The 18,030-nt window shown below is 39.9% G+C and overlaps 1 protein-coding gene across 3 annotated transcripts in view; it reads right to left on the reverse strand.

Annotated features, from left to right (window-relative positions):
- Nucleotides 1-18,030, reverse strand: part of LOC117026978 (vascular endothelial growth factor receptor kdr-like) — a 348,517-nt gene that overhangs the window by 184,362 nt on the left and 146,125 nt on the right. For all 3 annotated transcript variants that reach the window (XM_033114327.1, XM_033114346.1, XM_033114337.1), the window contains 5 exons: nt 17,704-17,863; nt 16,789-16,925; nt 16,250-16,427; nt 14,245-14,362; nt 12,221-12,393 (listed from right to left, as the gene is read on the reverse strand). In XM_033114327.1, coding sequence (XP_032970218.1) covers nt 12,221-12,393; nt 14,245-14,362; nt 16,250-16,427; nt 16,789-16,925; nt 17,704-17,863 — 766 coding nt within the window. The remainder of the gene's footprint in view (nt 1-12,220; nt 12,394-14,244; nt 14,363-16,249; nt 16,428-16,788; nt 16,926-17,703; nt 17,864-18,030) is intronic.

Raw genomic sequence — 18,030 nt, forward strand, 5'->3', positions numbered from 1 at the left:
TACTTCTCCCCTCCCAGGCCTTACCAACTTTAGCTTCTATCCCAAGATCAGCAATATCTTTCCTTTTCTGCTTCTTGGCTGTTACATCAAACTTTAAAAGGGTTCTCACCTTCTCTAGGCTCAATAGGTATCTCTAGATGAGAGGGGAAAGACTGGAAAATTGGCTCGCTCAGCCTCTGAAATACACACATTCTAAGAAAAGAACAGCTAATATAATTGCGTGTCTCTGGCTGGGAGAAGTACTGCCCTTGAACCTGCGGTTCTCACAATACTACCTCTAGCAATAGCTACTTAGACACTCCCGGCTCCGCCTGGAATCAAATCCCACCTCCCCTTTACACAATTTCCTTGTCCTGCACCCTTCCCTTTGTTTGCAGCAAGTAAAATAAAGACAGCTACCGGATTTCCTCTGGTAAATGAATTCCAGGATCAACATGTATTGTTCCCATTTTCCATGATCTCAGAGCTTTTTTTTTTTTTTTCATTTTCGTTGAGTGCATTTTTGGTTCCAGTATTAAGAACTTGGGAATGAAAGGGCATATGACTATCAGATCAAAAACAGTTTTGGAGTCTTTGACTTCCAGTGCTGGATGTGATAATGGAACTGCTCCCTTTTAAAGGAACTGTAGAAATAATTAAGAATATTTGCTCTTGATTGGTATTGGTGGAGAATGAATACACATGATAATGAGAGGATTAATAGACGGGTGAAATAAATAATCAAGCTGGATCCAAAGGGTCCAGTTGGAGAATTAATTCTGGCAGGGCTAGTGTCACCCTCTAAGGGTCTGGAACATTTAGATTCATATAAGTACTGATTGAAAATCCTAGGACAAGGGATATTGCCCCCCAGTTATGATTCTAAATCCCTTTACTGTAAACATATCCAGATTTGCAGGCGTATGCCATGTCTTGTAACAGGGCAGGTATATTTAGGTCACTGTGTGACCCTGAGTCAGTCTCTTTCTCTCTTGGACCTCAGTTACCCAATCTGCCAGATTGGGGGTGCATTAAGTCTAAATGGTTATCGTTTCTCTCTCAGCACTGACTTTTTGTGGTTATTTGAATCTACAGAATTCTCAATCCACTCAATAGATATTTCTTGAGTGCCTCTTGGGTGCTATGTAACATGACAGGTAGTGAATAAGGTACTGTTTGTATAAGGATATTGGCACAAAGGTCAGTTTATTCCTGGAAGTTCTTGGCTTTCCTGAGAATGGCTTCTGGAGCTCCAAGCAGGCAGTGGAAGCTCAGAGCCATGTGGTCCATTATTTTAAATGTATTCACAGCCACCTAGGAGTGACATCTGTCCCCATTCCCACCACTGTTTTATGATTCCCCTGAATCACAAACAGTCAAGGAGGTCCTTAATGACTTGAAAGGCTAGTTTCTGCATGATTATTCCAAATAGACCTCATGTATATTATGCCCTTCAAATTTGATTGGGTAAGCTAATCACCATCATGGTGGGCACTTGGTAGCCCAGAGAGCCATCACTGATTGGTTAAGCTATCCTGGCTGGAGTCATTGTTTTTGGAATTAAACTTAATTGAGTTGGAGCAAGTAGTCTCAAGGTTCTACAGAGCTGAGAACTTGGAGAAAGTCCACTCACTTTCTTTAGTCAGTCTCAAATAGTGACATCATCAAGTGAGCCTAGAATGGTAGTAAATATGCTTTGAGTCTAAGAAGAATCATGGGAAAGATTCTAACAGCAAATCTTAATGCAAGCCTGAATACTGTGATTCCAATAAAGAAGTAAGCTAATTGTGCATTATTATGTGTGTTGCAAGGTTGGGTGGGAAGAGTTATTTGAAAAGCTTTGTATTTAGACCTGAAGAAAATTAAGATTGAGCAGGAGTCAAATGGCAGACAATTTAACTATCTGACTGGCCAAGACTGCTTTCTGGGGAAAGAAGGGAAGTTACATTTGTGGGATGCCAGCCTGTAATGCACTAGATACTTTGTTCATAATAAAAGAGGTTGCTGTTTATTTAGGCTTATACCATGCCAGAGGTTTCAATGTAGTAACTCATTCAATCTTCATAGCAACCCTAAAAAACAGGTATTGTTATCCTTATTTCAAAGAAAAGGGAAAAGGGTGTTCTAAATTAAAAGATATGCTCAAAGCCACACAGCTAGGAACCAGTGAAGCAGAATTCTGCTAGACGCCAAAACTGCATGAAGTTCCATGCATTATACCATGTTTTCTCTCATTCTCAGAGACGAGAGAGATTTCTGGTGCAACTGTTATATGCCAGAGCCCTGTGATAAGTGCTTTACATTTATCATCTTGTTTAATCCTCATAATTCCATTAGGCAGTCAGTGTCATCCACATTTAAAACAATGAAAACATGCTCAGAGAGATCAATGGACTTGACAAAAGCCACACATCTAGTGACAGAGCTAGGATTTGGACTCAAAGTTGTCTAACTCCAAAGCCGGGGCCCTGTCCTCTGGTAACTGTGGCCTCATTCCTAAACATTCTCTTACTATGGCAGGAACATCCCAACTCATATTATCATTTCCTCTGGAGCCTGTGGTCAGGTCCTCTGATACATTAAAAAAAATTACATAAAATTCATCAGAAAGACTTGGAAAGTGGCCTGAGATGTCCTAGGATAAGCTCACCAACTAGGGCAAATTTCCCCAGATCTAAGAAGGTAAAGGAAAGTGTTTCTTTTCTAGACTGATCAAGGCATTTCTAGGGCCTGGCAGCAAGGCAGGGGTTTCCAGAACACCCACTGGAAAGAACCTCATAGGTCATGTTCAAGCTACCAGTATTTTTGGAACATCCCATTGGGGTTTTCCATGTTTGAGAGCATGGCCTCTAGAACCTTTGCATAGGTTAAAATTTAGTTCTGCCACTTGCCTGCTGTAAGATCTTGAGCAAGTTGCTTAACCTCTCTGTGCCTTGATCTCTTCATCTTTGAAGCGGGATAGCAATAATATCTACATCCTGGGATTTTTATGAAGAACAAGAATAAAAATCATATTTCAGAATACTCATGAGGATGAATTGAGACCATGGGCACAAAAGTGCTTTACAGATTGATCTGGTGGTTGGGGGTACGCCCTTCCCCTTGTCTAGTGAAGAGAAACTGCTGAGATTCATAATGCTCCTCGGGTTCAGATCCCTAAGAGGATAGATTGCATTGCTATTGCTTCAGATATATAGGAAGGCAATTCCTGAAACCAATTTTAGAACTTCAAGCTGATAGGAGTAGCTGGGAGTTTCTTAAAATTACAGGGGCCCCCATCAAAGGTTCAGGGTTTAATTTTTTCCAATATTGTACAAGTCAGGAAAAAAAATAGTTTGTCTCTTTATCAAAAATAAAACAACCTCTCTGCTACTAGTGATCTATGCCCTGCATCTAACCATCTTAAGCAGTCACATCCCAGGCGCATAGGCCAATGTGAGATTACAATACTCCTAAAACCTTAGCATTTCCTAAATGATAACAGCACTAGGAACATCTTCTGTTCTAATATTTGGTCTTTGACCCTGATTCCTGATATGGACCTCCTAAATCCCTTGGAATTTCCTGGGTGATAGGAGTGTCTTTTGTTTTAATTAGGCAATTCTGAGTGGGCTCCTGCATGGCCTCTGGATAGGGGCTGGTCACCAGAAAGACCAAGCCATGATTAGAAGCTTGGAATTTTCAGTCTCACCCACTTCCTCCAGAGAGGGGAGAGGGGTTGGAAATGGAGTTAATAACAGATCATACCTACATAAAAATCCCAATAGTATTGTGTTCAAAGAGCTTCCAGGTTGATGAACACATCCACATGCAGTGAGGGTGATATACCCCAATTCCAAAGGTACCCTCCCAGACCTTGCCCTATGTAACTCTTCATGCTTTTCATCTGTATCCTTTATCATATCCTTTAATAAACTGGCAAATATAAGTAAGTGTTTTCCTGAGTTCTGTGAGCCACTCTAGCAAATTAATGAAACCTCAGGAGGGTGTTGTGGGAACTTCCAATTTGTAAGCCAGTCACTCAGAAGTTGTGGGTAACTGGGAGACCTATTACTTGTGATTGGCATCTGAAATGGGGGCTGCCTTGTGAGACTGAGCCCTTAACCTGTGGGAATCTATCTCCAGATGGATACCCTTCTATAGTTTAAGTTTCATGAGAGTGAAATTGTAGGACACCCAGCTGGTGTCACATAGAATTGCTTGGTGGGGGAAAGACACCCACACATCTGGTGTTAGAAGTATCGTGAGACTCTTTGTAGCGTGAGAGTAAATTAGACACAGAGGAGGAAAAACTAGGTTTTCCAATTCAGCCAACTACATTGGCTTTGGAGTATAAGACATGAACTATAAGAAGTACATTTCAAAACCGGTGAGACAGCTCCAAAGAACTAGAGCACCTGAGTGTGGGCTCTGTCTCAGATTTTTCAATTAGCTAAACTGAATGACCTTGGCCAATTCCTTCATCATCCCCAACTTTAAAATAAGGCTGTTGGAAACAAAAACTGACTCACAGGTTTCTGAGAACAAACTGATGGTTACCAGAGGTGTTGGAGGTGCGGTGGTGGTGAAGCCATGGGTGAAAAAGGTGAAAGGGAATAAGAGGTACAAATTTCCAGTTATAAAATAAATTAAGTCACAGGGACATAATGTACAGCACAGGGAATAGTTAATAATATCGTAATAACTTTGTATAGCGACAGATGACTACAGCACTTACTGTGGTGAGTACATCATAAGGTATATAAATGTCAAATCACTATGTTGTACATCTGAAACTAATATAATATTGCACAACAACTATACTTTAATAAGTAGATAGATAAACAAACAAACAAATAGGGCTGTTGGGTTAGGTGACCTCAGAGGAAAGACTGTCCTGGGTTACCACTAGCAATTTACAATTTGTTTTTGTTATGATGAGGGAGTGAAGAATTCAAGAGGAAAATGCCTAAAGCATAATTCTGTATAATTATACCTGGCCCACGTGGTGCCAATGACTTTTCTTTCTTCAAGTGACATGTCTTTTCTGCATATTTGTCTCCATAAGAACCTGAATTCAAACTGATTTAGCTGTTTAGGGAGTAGCCAATCAAAGATTGAGAAAAAAATAAGGTATATAAAATGGCATCTTCCCATCATCATTCACTAGCCCCTTCCCATTGCTTTCTATTTATCCATAATACTTATGAGTACTTATGAGTACTATTTATTGGTTTTGTTTTCCTATGTGTATCCTTCTATAACATAAGTTTCACGAGAGCTAGAATTATTTTTATGTGTTTATTTCCTGCAACAACCCCAGGGTCTAGAATAGTACCTAGAAAATAGTAGTTAGCTCAATAAACATTTGATTAATTGACTTTTTTATGAATGAGGGAAAGAATTGTTTTATTTCTGCTGCCTCTCTCCCAAGTGATGGGAGGGAGAAAGAACCAGAGAAAGAGAAAGAGACAGAGATAGAGACAGAGAGAGTTAGTTAGTTAGTTAGTTAGTTAGTTAGTTAGTTAGTTAGTTAGTTTTAAAAAGTAGCCAAGACACATAGTTAGGATTTTTGGCAAAAGCCCTGTGCCCTTATTCCCCTGGCTCCTCATTTGGGTAAAAGAAACAGCGTCTATGAACTTTTTGGCATGCAGTACCTAGCCGGAGAGCACTGAGGTCTGCCTGAAAGGTAAAGTTCTGGGTCACAGGTACACATGGATTCTACGTAATGTTCAGGGAGATATTATGTGCTCACTTGCTCAGAACAAGAACCCTTGGCACAGGTCTTTCCACAAAGCTCCTGTCAGCATTCATCTACTTGCCAGACTGGCTCTTTTGGCTCCATTTGAGCCTAAAGGAGTCATCCCACCAGGTTGTGATGGATAGCTGCCTGCGTCTCTCTAACTAAGGAAGGACACTGAAAGGAACAGGAACAGCCTTGAAAAGCTTAACTGCTAATTCCAGAGGTCTTCCTGGCCCCACCTTTCTCTTCAGACTTTCCAGTGACTGAAAGAACATTCCGGCACTAATTAGGTGCAGGGAACACATAATTGGGAGATGGGAACAGCCAGTGGAGCTGCGAGCTGGCCTGGCCTTGACTTGGATGACCATTTGTCCTAAATGACTCATAAGGAGAAGGAGAGGGAGAGAGAATTGACCTAATGAATTCTGTTTAGTTTTATTTTGTGCTTGTTTTCTCTGGGCATTTCCCCCCATGAAAACTAGTGTTCAACTGACTTAGGAAGTGGAAAACAATATGGTGTTCCTGTCTGCATTTTGACTGAGAAGACATGTTCAGAAGGAAAGAAAAAGTAAGGTTTATTTTTCATCAATTCTGTGATCCACCCTGGAAATGTTTTCTCTTCTTGCTCTTTGGCTCTGGCTGTCAGAGGTAGGTAACGACCCAGGAAGGACTGCTGAGGCTGGTAGACGGACAGTACTTGGTCACACTTTTGAGTCCTATACTTCCCTTTCTAGCCAGGCCTAGGTCACAGACATTCAAGGTACTGGTACTAAATTCTATATTTAGCATGCAACTCTGGGTTTAACACTGAATGCACATGGCTAATGAATGTGCTATTTTTATAATCTGTGTTGGAAAACAGTCTCAAGATTATCAGGGCTTTAAAGGCCTTTGGATATCAAAACACTTCCTATCCCCTCTCTACCAAGTAGTTGTGCTGTCTCTATACACAGGATGCTCATTGTCTCACAAGACAGTTGTTCCATTATTCAAAAATGTCATTGTTTTATTGTTGTTATTTTGCTTTTGTTTTAAATTGGCATACAACATTATATTAGTTTTAGGTATATAACATAATGATTCAACATTTGTATGTATTGTGAAATGATCACCATAATAAGTCTACCATCTGTTACCATACAGTATTAATAAAATATTAGTGACAATCGTCCCATGATGTACATTACACCCCTATAACTTGCTTATTTTATAACTAGAAGTATGTACCCCTTGATCCCCTTCACCCATTTTGCCCACTCTCCTAACTCCCCAACTCCTCTTCCCTCTGGCAAGCACCAATCTGTTTTCTGTATCTACAACTTTAGTTTGGTTTTATTTTGTTTGTTCATTTGGTTTTTTGTATGTTTCTTTGTTTGTTTTCATATTCCACATATAACTGAAATCATATGACGTTTGTCCTTTTCTGTCTGACTTAATTCACTTAGCACAATACACTCAAGATCCATCCATGTTGTCACAAGTAGCAATATTTCATCATTTTCCAGGCTGAGTAGTATTCTATTACGTGTGTATGTATACGAGTATATGTAAATACATTACCAAGTTACATTCCCACCAACACCGCATGAGGGTTCCATTTTCTCCACATCCTTACCAACACTTGTTATTTCTTGTTTGATGATGATAGCCATTCTGACAGGTGTGAAATGATATTTCATTGTGGTTTTGATTTGCATTTCCCTGATAATTGGTGATGTTTGACATCTTTTCATGTGCCTGTTGGCCATGTGCATGTCCTCTTTGGAAAAATGTCTATTCGGATCCTCTTCCCATTTTTTTAAGTTGGATCATTTTGTTGTTGTATTATATGAGTTCTTTGCATATTTTTTATATTAACCCTTTATTAGATATGATTTTAAAATAACTTCGCTAGTTCAGTAGACTGTCTTCACTTTGTTGCAGAAGTTTTTTGTTTCATGTTGTCTCATTTGTTTATTTTTGCTTTTGCTTCCTTTGCTTTTGAAGTCAGGCCCCAAAAATCATTGCCAAGATCAATGTCAAGGAGCTTACCTCCTGTTTTCTTCTAGGAGCTTTAGGGTTTCAGCTCTTACATTCAAGTTTTTAATCCATTTTGAGTTAACTTTTGTATATGATGTAAGATAGTGGTCCAGTTTCAGTCTTTTGCATGTATCTCTCTAGTTTTCCCAACACCATTTATTGAATAGACTTTCCATTCCCATTGTATATTCTTGACTCTTTTGTCATAAATTAATTAACCATATATATGTGGGTTTATTTCTGGGCTATCTATTCTCTTCCATTGATTGATATGTCTGTTTTTATGCCACTATCATAAAACATTTGATTACTATAGCTTTGTAATATGGTTTGAAATAAGTTTTATTGTTTAAAAGACACAATTCTTATATTTAGCCAGAAACTGACTCCCTTCAATTAAGTTTCTGTCTTTCAGGGTCGTACAAGATAGACAGAGTTTTACTTTTTCCAGGATAAACACATACTAGACAGAAAGGTGTCCAAGGTTATATATTATTATCACACTGATTCTACAAATGTAGAAATTGTGGAAGTGAGAGATAGAATTTGGAAAATTTTGATTTGGGAGTAAGGCTAATATGTCTCTGGGGATGCTTCTTCCCATCTTGCCACAAGTTAGTACTAGCACAAATTCAATCACTTTGCATTATCCTGGCTTTTGACAGAAATCCTCTGAAGGGTGATCTGCTCTTGGGGAGGCTGGGAGGCTACGAAAAAGGCCATGTGAAATGACCTTATCTAAAAATATTCTGGACAATGTGTTAAGAAGTTTTCCCAGGGGAGCCCAAGTGGCTGGGTAAAGTAAGAAGAGCAGATGTTAGGGATGTGGGGAGAGCATCTTCATAGACCCCCTCAATGGGGATTTCCATTGCTTCCTAGCTGGGTGTGGAGCCAATCCTATCCCTCCATTTCTCCCCTTTCTTTCTCTCTATTCTTCCGTTCAGCAAGGCCACATATCCCAGTCATGCCTTCCATGACACCAAGAGTGATGGAGGGGAATCTCAGAAACTGTGGGGCAGCCTATAGTCTGATGGTTTCTATAATAGTCAGGGCAGTCAGAGGGATAGACAGAGACTCTTCTGGACTGAGCTGCTAAATTTTCAATCTCCCCCAAATATGAGTGTGGGGCCAGTTAGCAGTGGTGGCTGCAGCTATTGAGGAGAGCACCCATGTACCCAGCTCTGCTAACTCCACTTCCCCAAGACTGAAGGTCTTTAGGGTCACATTAATGAGCATATCCAACCAAGCACAGCACCACCTGCTCTCTGCTTCCTTGCCATGAGTCATTTGGGTTAGAAATATGACTACAACCCTATCCAGATCTGAAGCTGATATAAGTGTTAATCAAAGAAACTACAGGAAAGGACAAATGCATGAAGACAAAGTTTAGGGCTTTGTCTATGAACTATAGTTGTGTAACAGTATGTGTGGCAGATACTGCTTATTTTTCCCTTATTTCTTCTTCCCCTTCATCTATAGTAATAGATTTTATAACTGGAAATAGGCTGCCTATTTAAAGACTATGTTTCGTATCCTCTTTAGCAGCTAAGGTGACCATGAGACTAAGTTCTGGTATATGTGCAAATTCCCTGTCATGTCCTTAAACAATAGAGTTTGAGTTCTCTTTCCCCACTTGGTGGTAGAAATCTATCTCAGACCATATGAATAAGAACACCTTAGGAACAGCAGAGCAACAAGGATCCTGGATCACTGACCAGGGTGGTTCTGTATTATCTTGTTTAAGTCACTGTTATTGTTCTTCTTTTATGAGTCTTCGAATATTTAAGCATATTTAAGAAATTACTGTATTTACTTTGTTATATTAATATTATTAATTCTTATTGAGGTATAATTGACATATAACATTTTATTAGTTTCAAGTATACAACACAGTGGTTTGATATTTGTATACACTGTGAAATGATCACCACAATAAGTTTAGTCATTGTCATTTGGAGTATCTAAAACAGCAGCCAAACTTAGAACTTAACTCACACAGAAGATTACATTAAGTTTTGGCTGCTTTCTAACATGCTATATGAGACCCTGGATAAGTAACTTCCTCATTCTGGCCCTCAGTTTTTTCCCCATCTTTAAAATGAACAGGATAAGGGGGTATAATTAGATGGTCCTATGCTTTGAACTAGCTGGGCGACCTCTACTTGGGTTATTTGTTCTCTCTTGACCCCTATTTCCTAGTTTTATATCTGGAGTGATTTTTCCCATTTGGGACGGTGGGCTATTTCTGCCAGGCTGTGCTGCTATGCTGCGTTTCTATTTCTTCTACTAGAGTATATGCAGGTTGAAAAGCGAGAACCCATAGTTATATTTTAATCATGTATCCCGTAGGCCTAGTCCAGGGCTATGCAACCCTGTCTGTATGGGCACTTAAATCAGACTTAACTATCTGAGTCTTTTAGGACCAAAAAGTGTACTCCAGATTTCTTTTCAGGTAGGCAGGGGTTAGTGTAGGGAGCTAATACAGAGACTACAGACTTATGCCTCCCTGCAACCCCATGCCTGCAGATCAACTATTTCTTTGGCCATCAGTGGACTGTGAAAAGCAAGTGTGGGCTTCAGTAAGAGGAGAAAACAAAGCCTCATCAGTTCACTCTGTAAGGATGTGGGGAAAGAGATCACAGCTTGTGGCCAGCACCTTTGTTCCCTATCTACCATGATCAGAGATTTTTTTTTTTTTTTTGGTCCTGGAAAACTCTGAAATGAGTTTATCTAATAAGGTGGTAGCACTAAGGCATCAGTTGGAATCATAAGAGAAAAAAAGTCAACATGATCTTGAAAAAGCACAAACTACACAGCTTTTAACTAGAGAACCCGTAGGACGGATGGAAAGGGTTAACAGGTTTTGGGGGGTTTTTTGCCCTCTTTGTTTCCTCCTCAGATAGTCCAATGGTGAAATCCTGAGGCAAAGAATAGTTTTGGCACAGAGGGAACATAGAGAAAGTGATAATGATGGGTACGGATGAGGAATTTTGGTCTATGTTTTGGCTTTGGCCGTTATTTAGTTGGAATAGACTATAATCTGTGTCTAGACATTTCACTTGATATAGAAACTATTTCTTGGGAAGTAGGGTGCCTAAGAAATGCTGCCGAAGAAGTAACGTTCAACAATTTTGACAGAAGACTCTGATAAATGATAAGGAAAAGATGGCAACAAAGGATGAGACTTTCTTCACCTTGTGTCATTTTTATGACAGCCCTGTAAGGCAGGTATCATGATACTTACTTTAAAGATGATAAAAGAGAGGATCATAAGGGCAAAGGGAATTGATAAAGTTCACAAGTCCAGTAAGATCTTGAGTCAGAGAATCTGGGTTTGAGAATAGATTCTAAGCCTAAACTTTCCTTTATTATGTGCCCAACTGACTGCCAGGGTAGCAAGTGATAAGCCTTGACTAGGAGACCAGCAGGGATGGCAATAAGCCACCAAGTGCTTATTCCAGTTCCAGACTGGAAATTATCTAATCATGGCAATCATGGTAGTGGTGGAGATAGTGGTGGTAGCTATTTTTAGTTTTTCAAATTATCCCACTTGTTTTGATATTGGAAGGCCCAGACAAATCCAGGGAACATTCATAGGTAAGCAAGAATGGACAAATAACATAGATAACACAAAGATGCTGTATAACACAAAGATGCTGGATAAGAATCTAGGAAGCTTCTCTCTCCTCCCGCTACACCTCTGTAAAGCATTGGTGTGAAGGAAGAAAGGATGGGGAGGCATAGTCTTAGAGCCAAATAAGAACCCACCTGGCTTCGCCTTCTTAGTCTGCTCTATGATGATCAAAGGCTGAAAAAAAAATGACCATTCTATCCAAGAATGTCTCTTATTTATCATGGACTCCACCACTTCCCACCTGCTTATCAGAAACCCAACATACAGGTGAAAGGTAAGCTAGGCTTCTCATAATGGTTGGAAGCTCTTCAGCTAGAAGGCAATGCAGGGACAGAGACTAGAATTGAGCATTGGTTTGGGGGAAGAGACAAGCTAGCTAAGTCACTCTGGCTTTCAAGCTGATAAAATTGGAGGCAGACAGTGGTGGCTGTGCTCAGAATGTCTGATTATATCATTTTGTTCAGTTTCAAGGGAAATCAGCTGGAGTGGATCTAGGATAAGCCATGGAAGACAATATAATCCTCTCCTTCCAGTCCCTTTCATGTACAGAAAAAGGTACTGAGATGGAGTTTTGGCTCTCCTCACCTCAAATTACATTTTCTCAGTAAGAAGAGACCAATTTTAAGGTCTCTGGTATCAGAAAATGACAGGAAATGAATTCATCAGAACTCTGAAAATTTTATCAGCATAGAGGGCTAATCAGCAAACTCCTGGTGACCAAAAACCACCTTCAAAACCCAAACCCTTGTCTCGGGATACCTGAGGTAGTTCCTATCATATCCCTGCTTTGAATCTTTTTTTTTTTCTAAAAAAATAGAGACAGGAACCCAGAACAGTCACATGACTCCCGAATCCCAAAAACTCACCATTGACAATCAGTTGTATGGTTAAGTTTTTGTAGAGGCCATGTTTGGTGTTGCTCAGGGCAAAAGTGTAGTTCCCAGCATGCTTTACATTCACTTCCGGTATTGTGAGTTTGTACTTAAGAGGATCAGGCTGAAAGGTATGGTTTACTGGGAGTGGCTTTCCATCTTTGAACCTGTGAGGCATGGGGAAAGAATGATTAGTACAGTGCTGACCTTTAGCACATCCAGCTTTCTGGGACATTTGCGTTAGGCTTCATCATAATCAGCAAGGAAAGGCAAAACATTGGAATCATTTCCATACAATTCCCAGGCTGGAGTACCTTAGTACAGCCACACTGGTAGTAAAAGATTGAATCTGTCTCTTCCTTTTTCCTTAATAGTCAAAACTTTTGGAAAGTGCCCTCACTCATGCTTTCACTTCTTCACTTTCCATCCATTCCTTAACATTTTAAACTCTGATTTTCCTCCCTGACACTCTTTCAAAATCATACACCCCAAGTTCACCAGCAGTGCCTTATTTATGAAAGCCAGTGGCCTTCTGTCAGTATTTATAACCCTCAGGTCTTCTGAAGTGTTTGACTTAGGGACCAAGTCTTCCTCTCTTAGCCTCTGGAACACTGTTCTAATCATTGTTTCTCTCTCTTCTTCCCTGACTCGTCTTCTATTTCCTTCCCCCTTACATATGTGCTCCATACAGAGCAAGCCCTTAAAATATTTCAGCAGACCAATGAAATGAGAAAGAGGGCTTTGAATAAGAAATTTTAGGAGTTGCTAGTGAGCTGAATACATGTAGGGTGTTGTGTAAACATCAGTAATTCATAGTAGTAGGATAAGAAAGGCTTATAAACAACCCGCCCCCAATATAAATGTTCCCCTGGGTTCCACCTTTGGGCTATTTTCTCTCTATGCACTCTGCCTGGGGGCATTTATCCATTCTCCAGTTTACAGCTTCAACACCTACTTTCAGACCCATACTTCCAAATATTCATTAACGGCCTCTAAATGAGCTCATCATCGTGTTTCTTTCATGCTCCCCTTTTCATCCTGATGAAGCTCATGCTGTTAATAGCACCACCAGTCTCATATTCCACCAAACTTGAAAACTGTGAAGCATTTCAGATCCTTGGGTTTTGATTCATATATCTAATTGGATACTGAATCCTGAAGATTCTCCTCTGCAATGTTTCTCTGATCTATCCCTTCTTATACTCCCATCGTCTCCAGATTATGCAGGCCCATATTATGTCTCACATGAACTATTGCTAAAACCCCCTATATTGCTAGCTATTTCTCCAGTCTTTCTCCTTTCCAACCCACATAAGGCCACATTAATCTTCCTAAAGCTTAGCTTCAACTCTATCACTCCTGACTCCAGAATCTTTGATGGTTCTCTACTACATACTTTAATAAGCAATACAGATAACAGCAACAGCAACAATTTACAATTTACTCCTCAGAACAATTCTATAACATAGGATATCATCACCCAGATTTTACAGATAAAGAAACTGAAGCTTGGAGAATTTAAGTAACTTGGTTGGTAACTTGATGAACTGGAACTGGTACACAGGTTTGTCTGGCTCAAAAGCCCATATTCTTTCTACCTTATCACTTTTTATCCTGGTATTCAAGGACCTCTATTAGACTGGGTAAGGTCACCTTCCAGACTCCCTCCAAATCTGAGATTGTGGAATTCTACAGTGGTTTTGGCTACCTTCCCATCCATACCTCCTCCTCTCTTTTCAGAGTAGAAAACACATTTTTTCCAAACATATGAGAGATCAAGAAAGGAAAGAGGAAACAAAGAAACCTGTGGAGGAGGAGATAAAGCACTAGTTTCTGAGGCTATGAGTGTCCTGAAAATAGGGTTAGGGTTAGAGTATATTTCTGAGTCTTCAGTACCGAGCCCAGGTTCTGCTACATGACTGACCCTCAGTAAGGGTGTGTTGAAGGGGCAGCTCTTAAGGGTGGGGGTTAAAATACTCTGGGAAACAGAGACACCCAGGAAAGAATGCTCTACTTACCACGTTATATTGGGGCGAGGGAAAGCATCCACCCTTACTCCCATTTTGAACATACTTTGCCCAGCTGTCACCTCATAAATGTGTCTTCTCTTGTAACTCACATTGAGGAAGCCTTTCTCTGGAAGTAGAACAAGGATGGAGTCAGAGAAAGAAGGTATAACTGAATCCCAATTTTGTTCACCCTTCCTATTAGCAGTCACATCCTTCCCAGCCCCAGTGGGTCAATCTCAACAGTCATAAGCTGGTGTTTCTCAATGTGGATTGGAGGGAAGCACTGCTGGCATTTTGTAAGGGATAATTCTGTGTTGTGCAATACTATTTTAAAATTTGAAGGCTGTTTATAATCCTTGCTCCGTTCAATCATTGCCAGTAGTGACCCCCAGTCATTTTGATAAAGAAAAAATGCCCTCATGCATTTCCAATACTTCCTGTGAGTTGAGAACTACCTAATTAAGCCAATCATGCTGGTCTTATTCCTTGCCAGGTGATTATTTAAACATGGACAGGTAATGTATTTCTGAACGATGAAACAAAAGGGTAAATTAGCTTAGGAACTTCTTGGAAAGAGTTTTGAAACTCTTAAAAAGAGACACAAGTCATGGGATTTTTCACTTGTTCCTGTCTCTAAGACACTATTATTGGCATATGGGGTCTGGGACTGTGGCGTGTGGTGGCATGAGGGGCACTTTGAAGATTCTGAGAGTGGCAGAGTAAAACAGGGAAAGGAACCTGGCTTCTAGAGGACACTGCTGATCCATTAAGTCTATCAGCACTGGAACTGTAAACCTCATGACTCCTTGTTGTATGAGATAATTGTCCTTATTTTCAGTCAGTTTTTCTTTTGCTTGAAACCAAAGGCAGCCCAATTGATAGCAGTAGCTATATGGAACCCAGAGGCTGATAGAACTAAGGTAGGTTACCTTACAAACCAGACTGTAGAGGGTTGAACTGAGCTTAAATGGTTAAATTTCTTACTACAGAAAACACCTAGAATGTGTGTGTTTGTATTTTTAAGTATTTGTGTGTGGATAGATATTAGTATTTGTGGCTTAGGGTTCTCATGTATACATGCAAAAATTAGGTATATCTATATAACTGTGCTAGGATGGATATGGATATCAATGTGTGTGAGCATGTGTGAGGATATGTGTATGCATGCATATGTATGTCCATGTGTCTTTGTAAGAAAAGAACTTCATAAACACAAAGTAATCGGATTAAATTGAAGTTCACTTAATTCTTTCCACTAGGCAATCTATGGTCACACTGATACCAGAAAAACAAGCTAGAAGCACCCTCAAACATTATATGATGATGATGAGTAAAATGATGATGATGATAGATGAGAAAAATGAAGCTCAGCAAGCTATCCAAGGTCATACTGCAAATTGGCAAAGGAGATAGTAGATTCAAGAATCTAGTCTTTACACAGGCCAAAATACTGATGAGCTACTTCACCCCAAGTCCTTAAAACATACAACTATCAACTAGTCAACAAGATGCAAAAGTGTGTGAGTTAAATCACAGTGCTCTCCAGCATACAATCCCCATGGCAGAGTGAAAGAACAAAAAAGGGACTTCCTGACATTTGCTAGCTTTTCTGATTTCCACACCAAAGCACTGGGACTCTAAGCCTTAGAGACCATAATACTGGGAAAGAAAATGAAGATATGTCTGCATGATTCCTTATACCGTTGTTTCCTCGAAAATAAGATCAGCTCTAATGCATCTTTTGGAGCAAAAGTTAATATAGACCCGGTCTTATATTAAAATAAGACCCGATATTATATCACTATATTATATTGTATTATATTATATTATATTATATACCCAGTTTTATATTATATTAAAATAAGACACGGTATTATATTAATTTTTGCTCCAAAAGACGTATTAAAGCTGATGGTCTGGCTAGGTCTTATTTTCGGGGAAACATGGTATATAGGGAGACAACAGCAGGCAGGCCAGTCCTCAAGAAAGAATTAGGAAAGAAAGTTTTACATACTGTACACTGTGATGGTGATGTTGGCTTGCAGGGCATTGTTGTTGTCTTCCCTGCAAATGTACAAACCCTTGTCTTCCATAGTTACATTCCAGATGGTCAAGTTGCTGTAGCTTTTGTACACAGGGGACCCTTGATACAAGTTCCTTTTCACTTCACAACACCTGGGTATTGTCTTGGACTGTGGGGAGGGAAAGAAAAAAGGAATATAATTTCAATTGATATTACTGAGCACTCTTGGGTACCTAACTTATCACAGCTCTACAGGAAGCTGAAGAAAATCCCTATAAAGAGCTGACATTTTTCCTGCACTTCTATTAAATCACATATATAACTAATGAACCTTGATATGATGCAAAGTGAAATGCCAGTCCCCCACAAGACTGGCCTCCTTAAATGCAGAAGCTGCTTATTACTCAGTTTTGTTGATCCGCTTAGCACTTTGCTTGGTTCTTGTCCCAGAGTAGGAACTGACTGGGAATGGCAGGGAAAGAGGATATGGGCAGATTTGTAAATATTTGGAGTAGGGACAGTGTCCTTACATCTTGCCGATTAAACACCCAGTTCAGTTTGATTCGTCCATTGAACGTGGTCTCTGCAACACACTGCAGGAAAAGTGTGTCTCCCATTAGAAGTCTCTGGTGGTTGTATCTGATGGAGATATTTTCTCTCTTGGTTTCTGGAAAATAGATCATATGGCATGGTGATACTGACAAAGAAGGCAAGGGAAAAATTCTTGATTATGGAGTATTTTTTTAGAATTCTCAATTCCTCATTCCCTTTCTTAGTTGGGAAATGTAGACTCAAAACCAAAACAGAAGGTTCCATGATTCAGAAACCACTAGATGAGATTTTATATAAACTATATCAAGAAGCTTGGTGGTGGTGGCAGGGATTATCTTTCTAGTTCTTAAGGTTTTTCAGTGAAAAGGATTCTAGAATCCTGCTTAGGAAATTTTATAACCAGTTTAATAACCTCTCCATCAGGAAGGTTTTTGTTCTACTATCTCAAGCCATTCAGCCCTTCTGTGGCTAATTCTGCCACCTTTCTGAATTCTCTGAGCAAGGGGTCTTCCCTGAGTTAGAGGCCCATCTTCACTTCTATACAAAGGCAGCATTAACACAGCTCCAAGATGTCTATTGTTTAGCCACAATATATGCTATCATTTCATAGTTTTATAAATACTTATAAAAGCTGAGTATTTATTGCTAGACGCTGCCAAACCATTAATTTTATGGGTCAACAAATCAGGCAACTGGAAACAGTCCAAAACTGGGCTTTTTTTTTTTTTTTTTTTTTTTTACTGACATACATACAGTTCTTAAAACAAAAGCTTAGAATCCCTGGTTATTAATATGGAAGAGATTGTAGCTGGAGTAAGGTTTATACAAATAGGAAGTGATTCTCAGGAGGAGCAGGATCCCATTTCCTAACCTGAAACCACAAGATCACGTACCCAAACGCTGTGGGAGATACAATGACCTGTGTGTCTTCCCATTGACTTCAGCAATGCACTGGAGCATGCTGCTGTAGAAGTGGTAGGAGGGTCGGGTCACAGTGAAGCCTTTCCGGGGATCCCAGTTTTGGCTTGCATAGCTGAATGTGGCAGAGTGTAACTGCGGGGCAAGGAAAAGAGGACACAGGAAGACATAAATGTAAAGTTCTCACCAGTCCTCAGTATCATACCTAAGCTATCTGCTTTGAAGCCATAGGAGAGAAGTGACCTGTCCTCCCCCTCTCTGGCCCAAACTGCCTCCGGATTGAGTCTGGGATGGTTAGCCTT

Source organism: Rhinolophus ferrumequinum, chromosome X (genome assembly GCF_004115265.2).
Source record: "Rhinolophus ferrumequinum isolate MPI-CBG mRhiFer1 chromosome X, mRhiFer1_v1.p, whole genome shotgun sequence".
NCBI lineage: Eukaryota > Metazoa > Chordata > Mammalia > Chiroptera > Rhinolophidae > Rhinolophus > Rhinolophus ferrumequinum.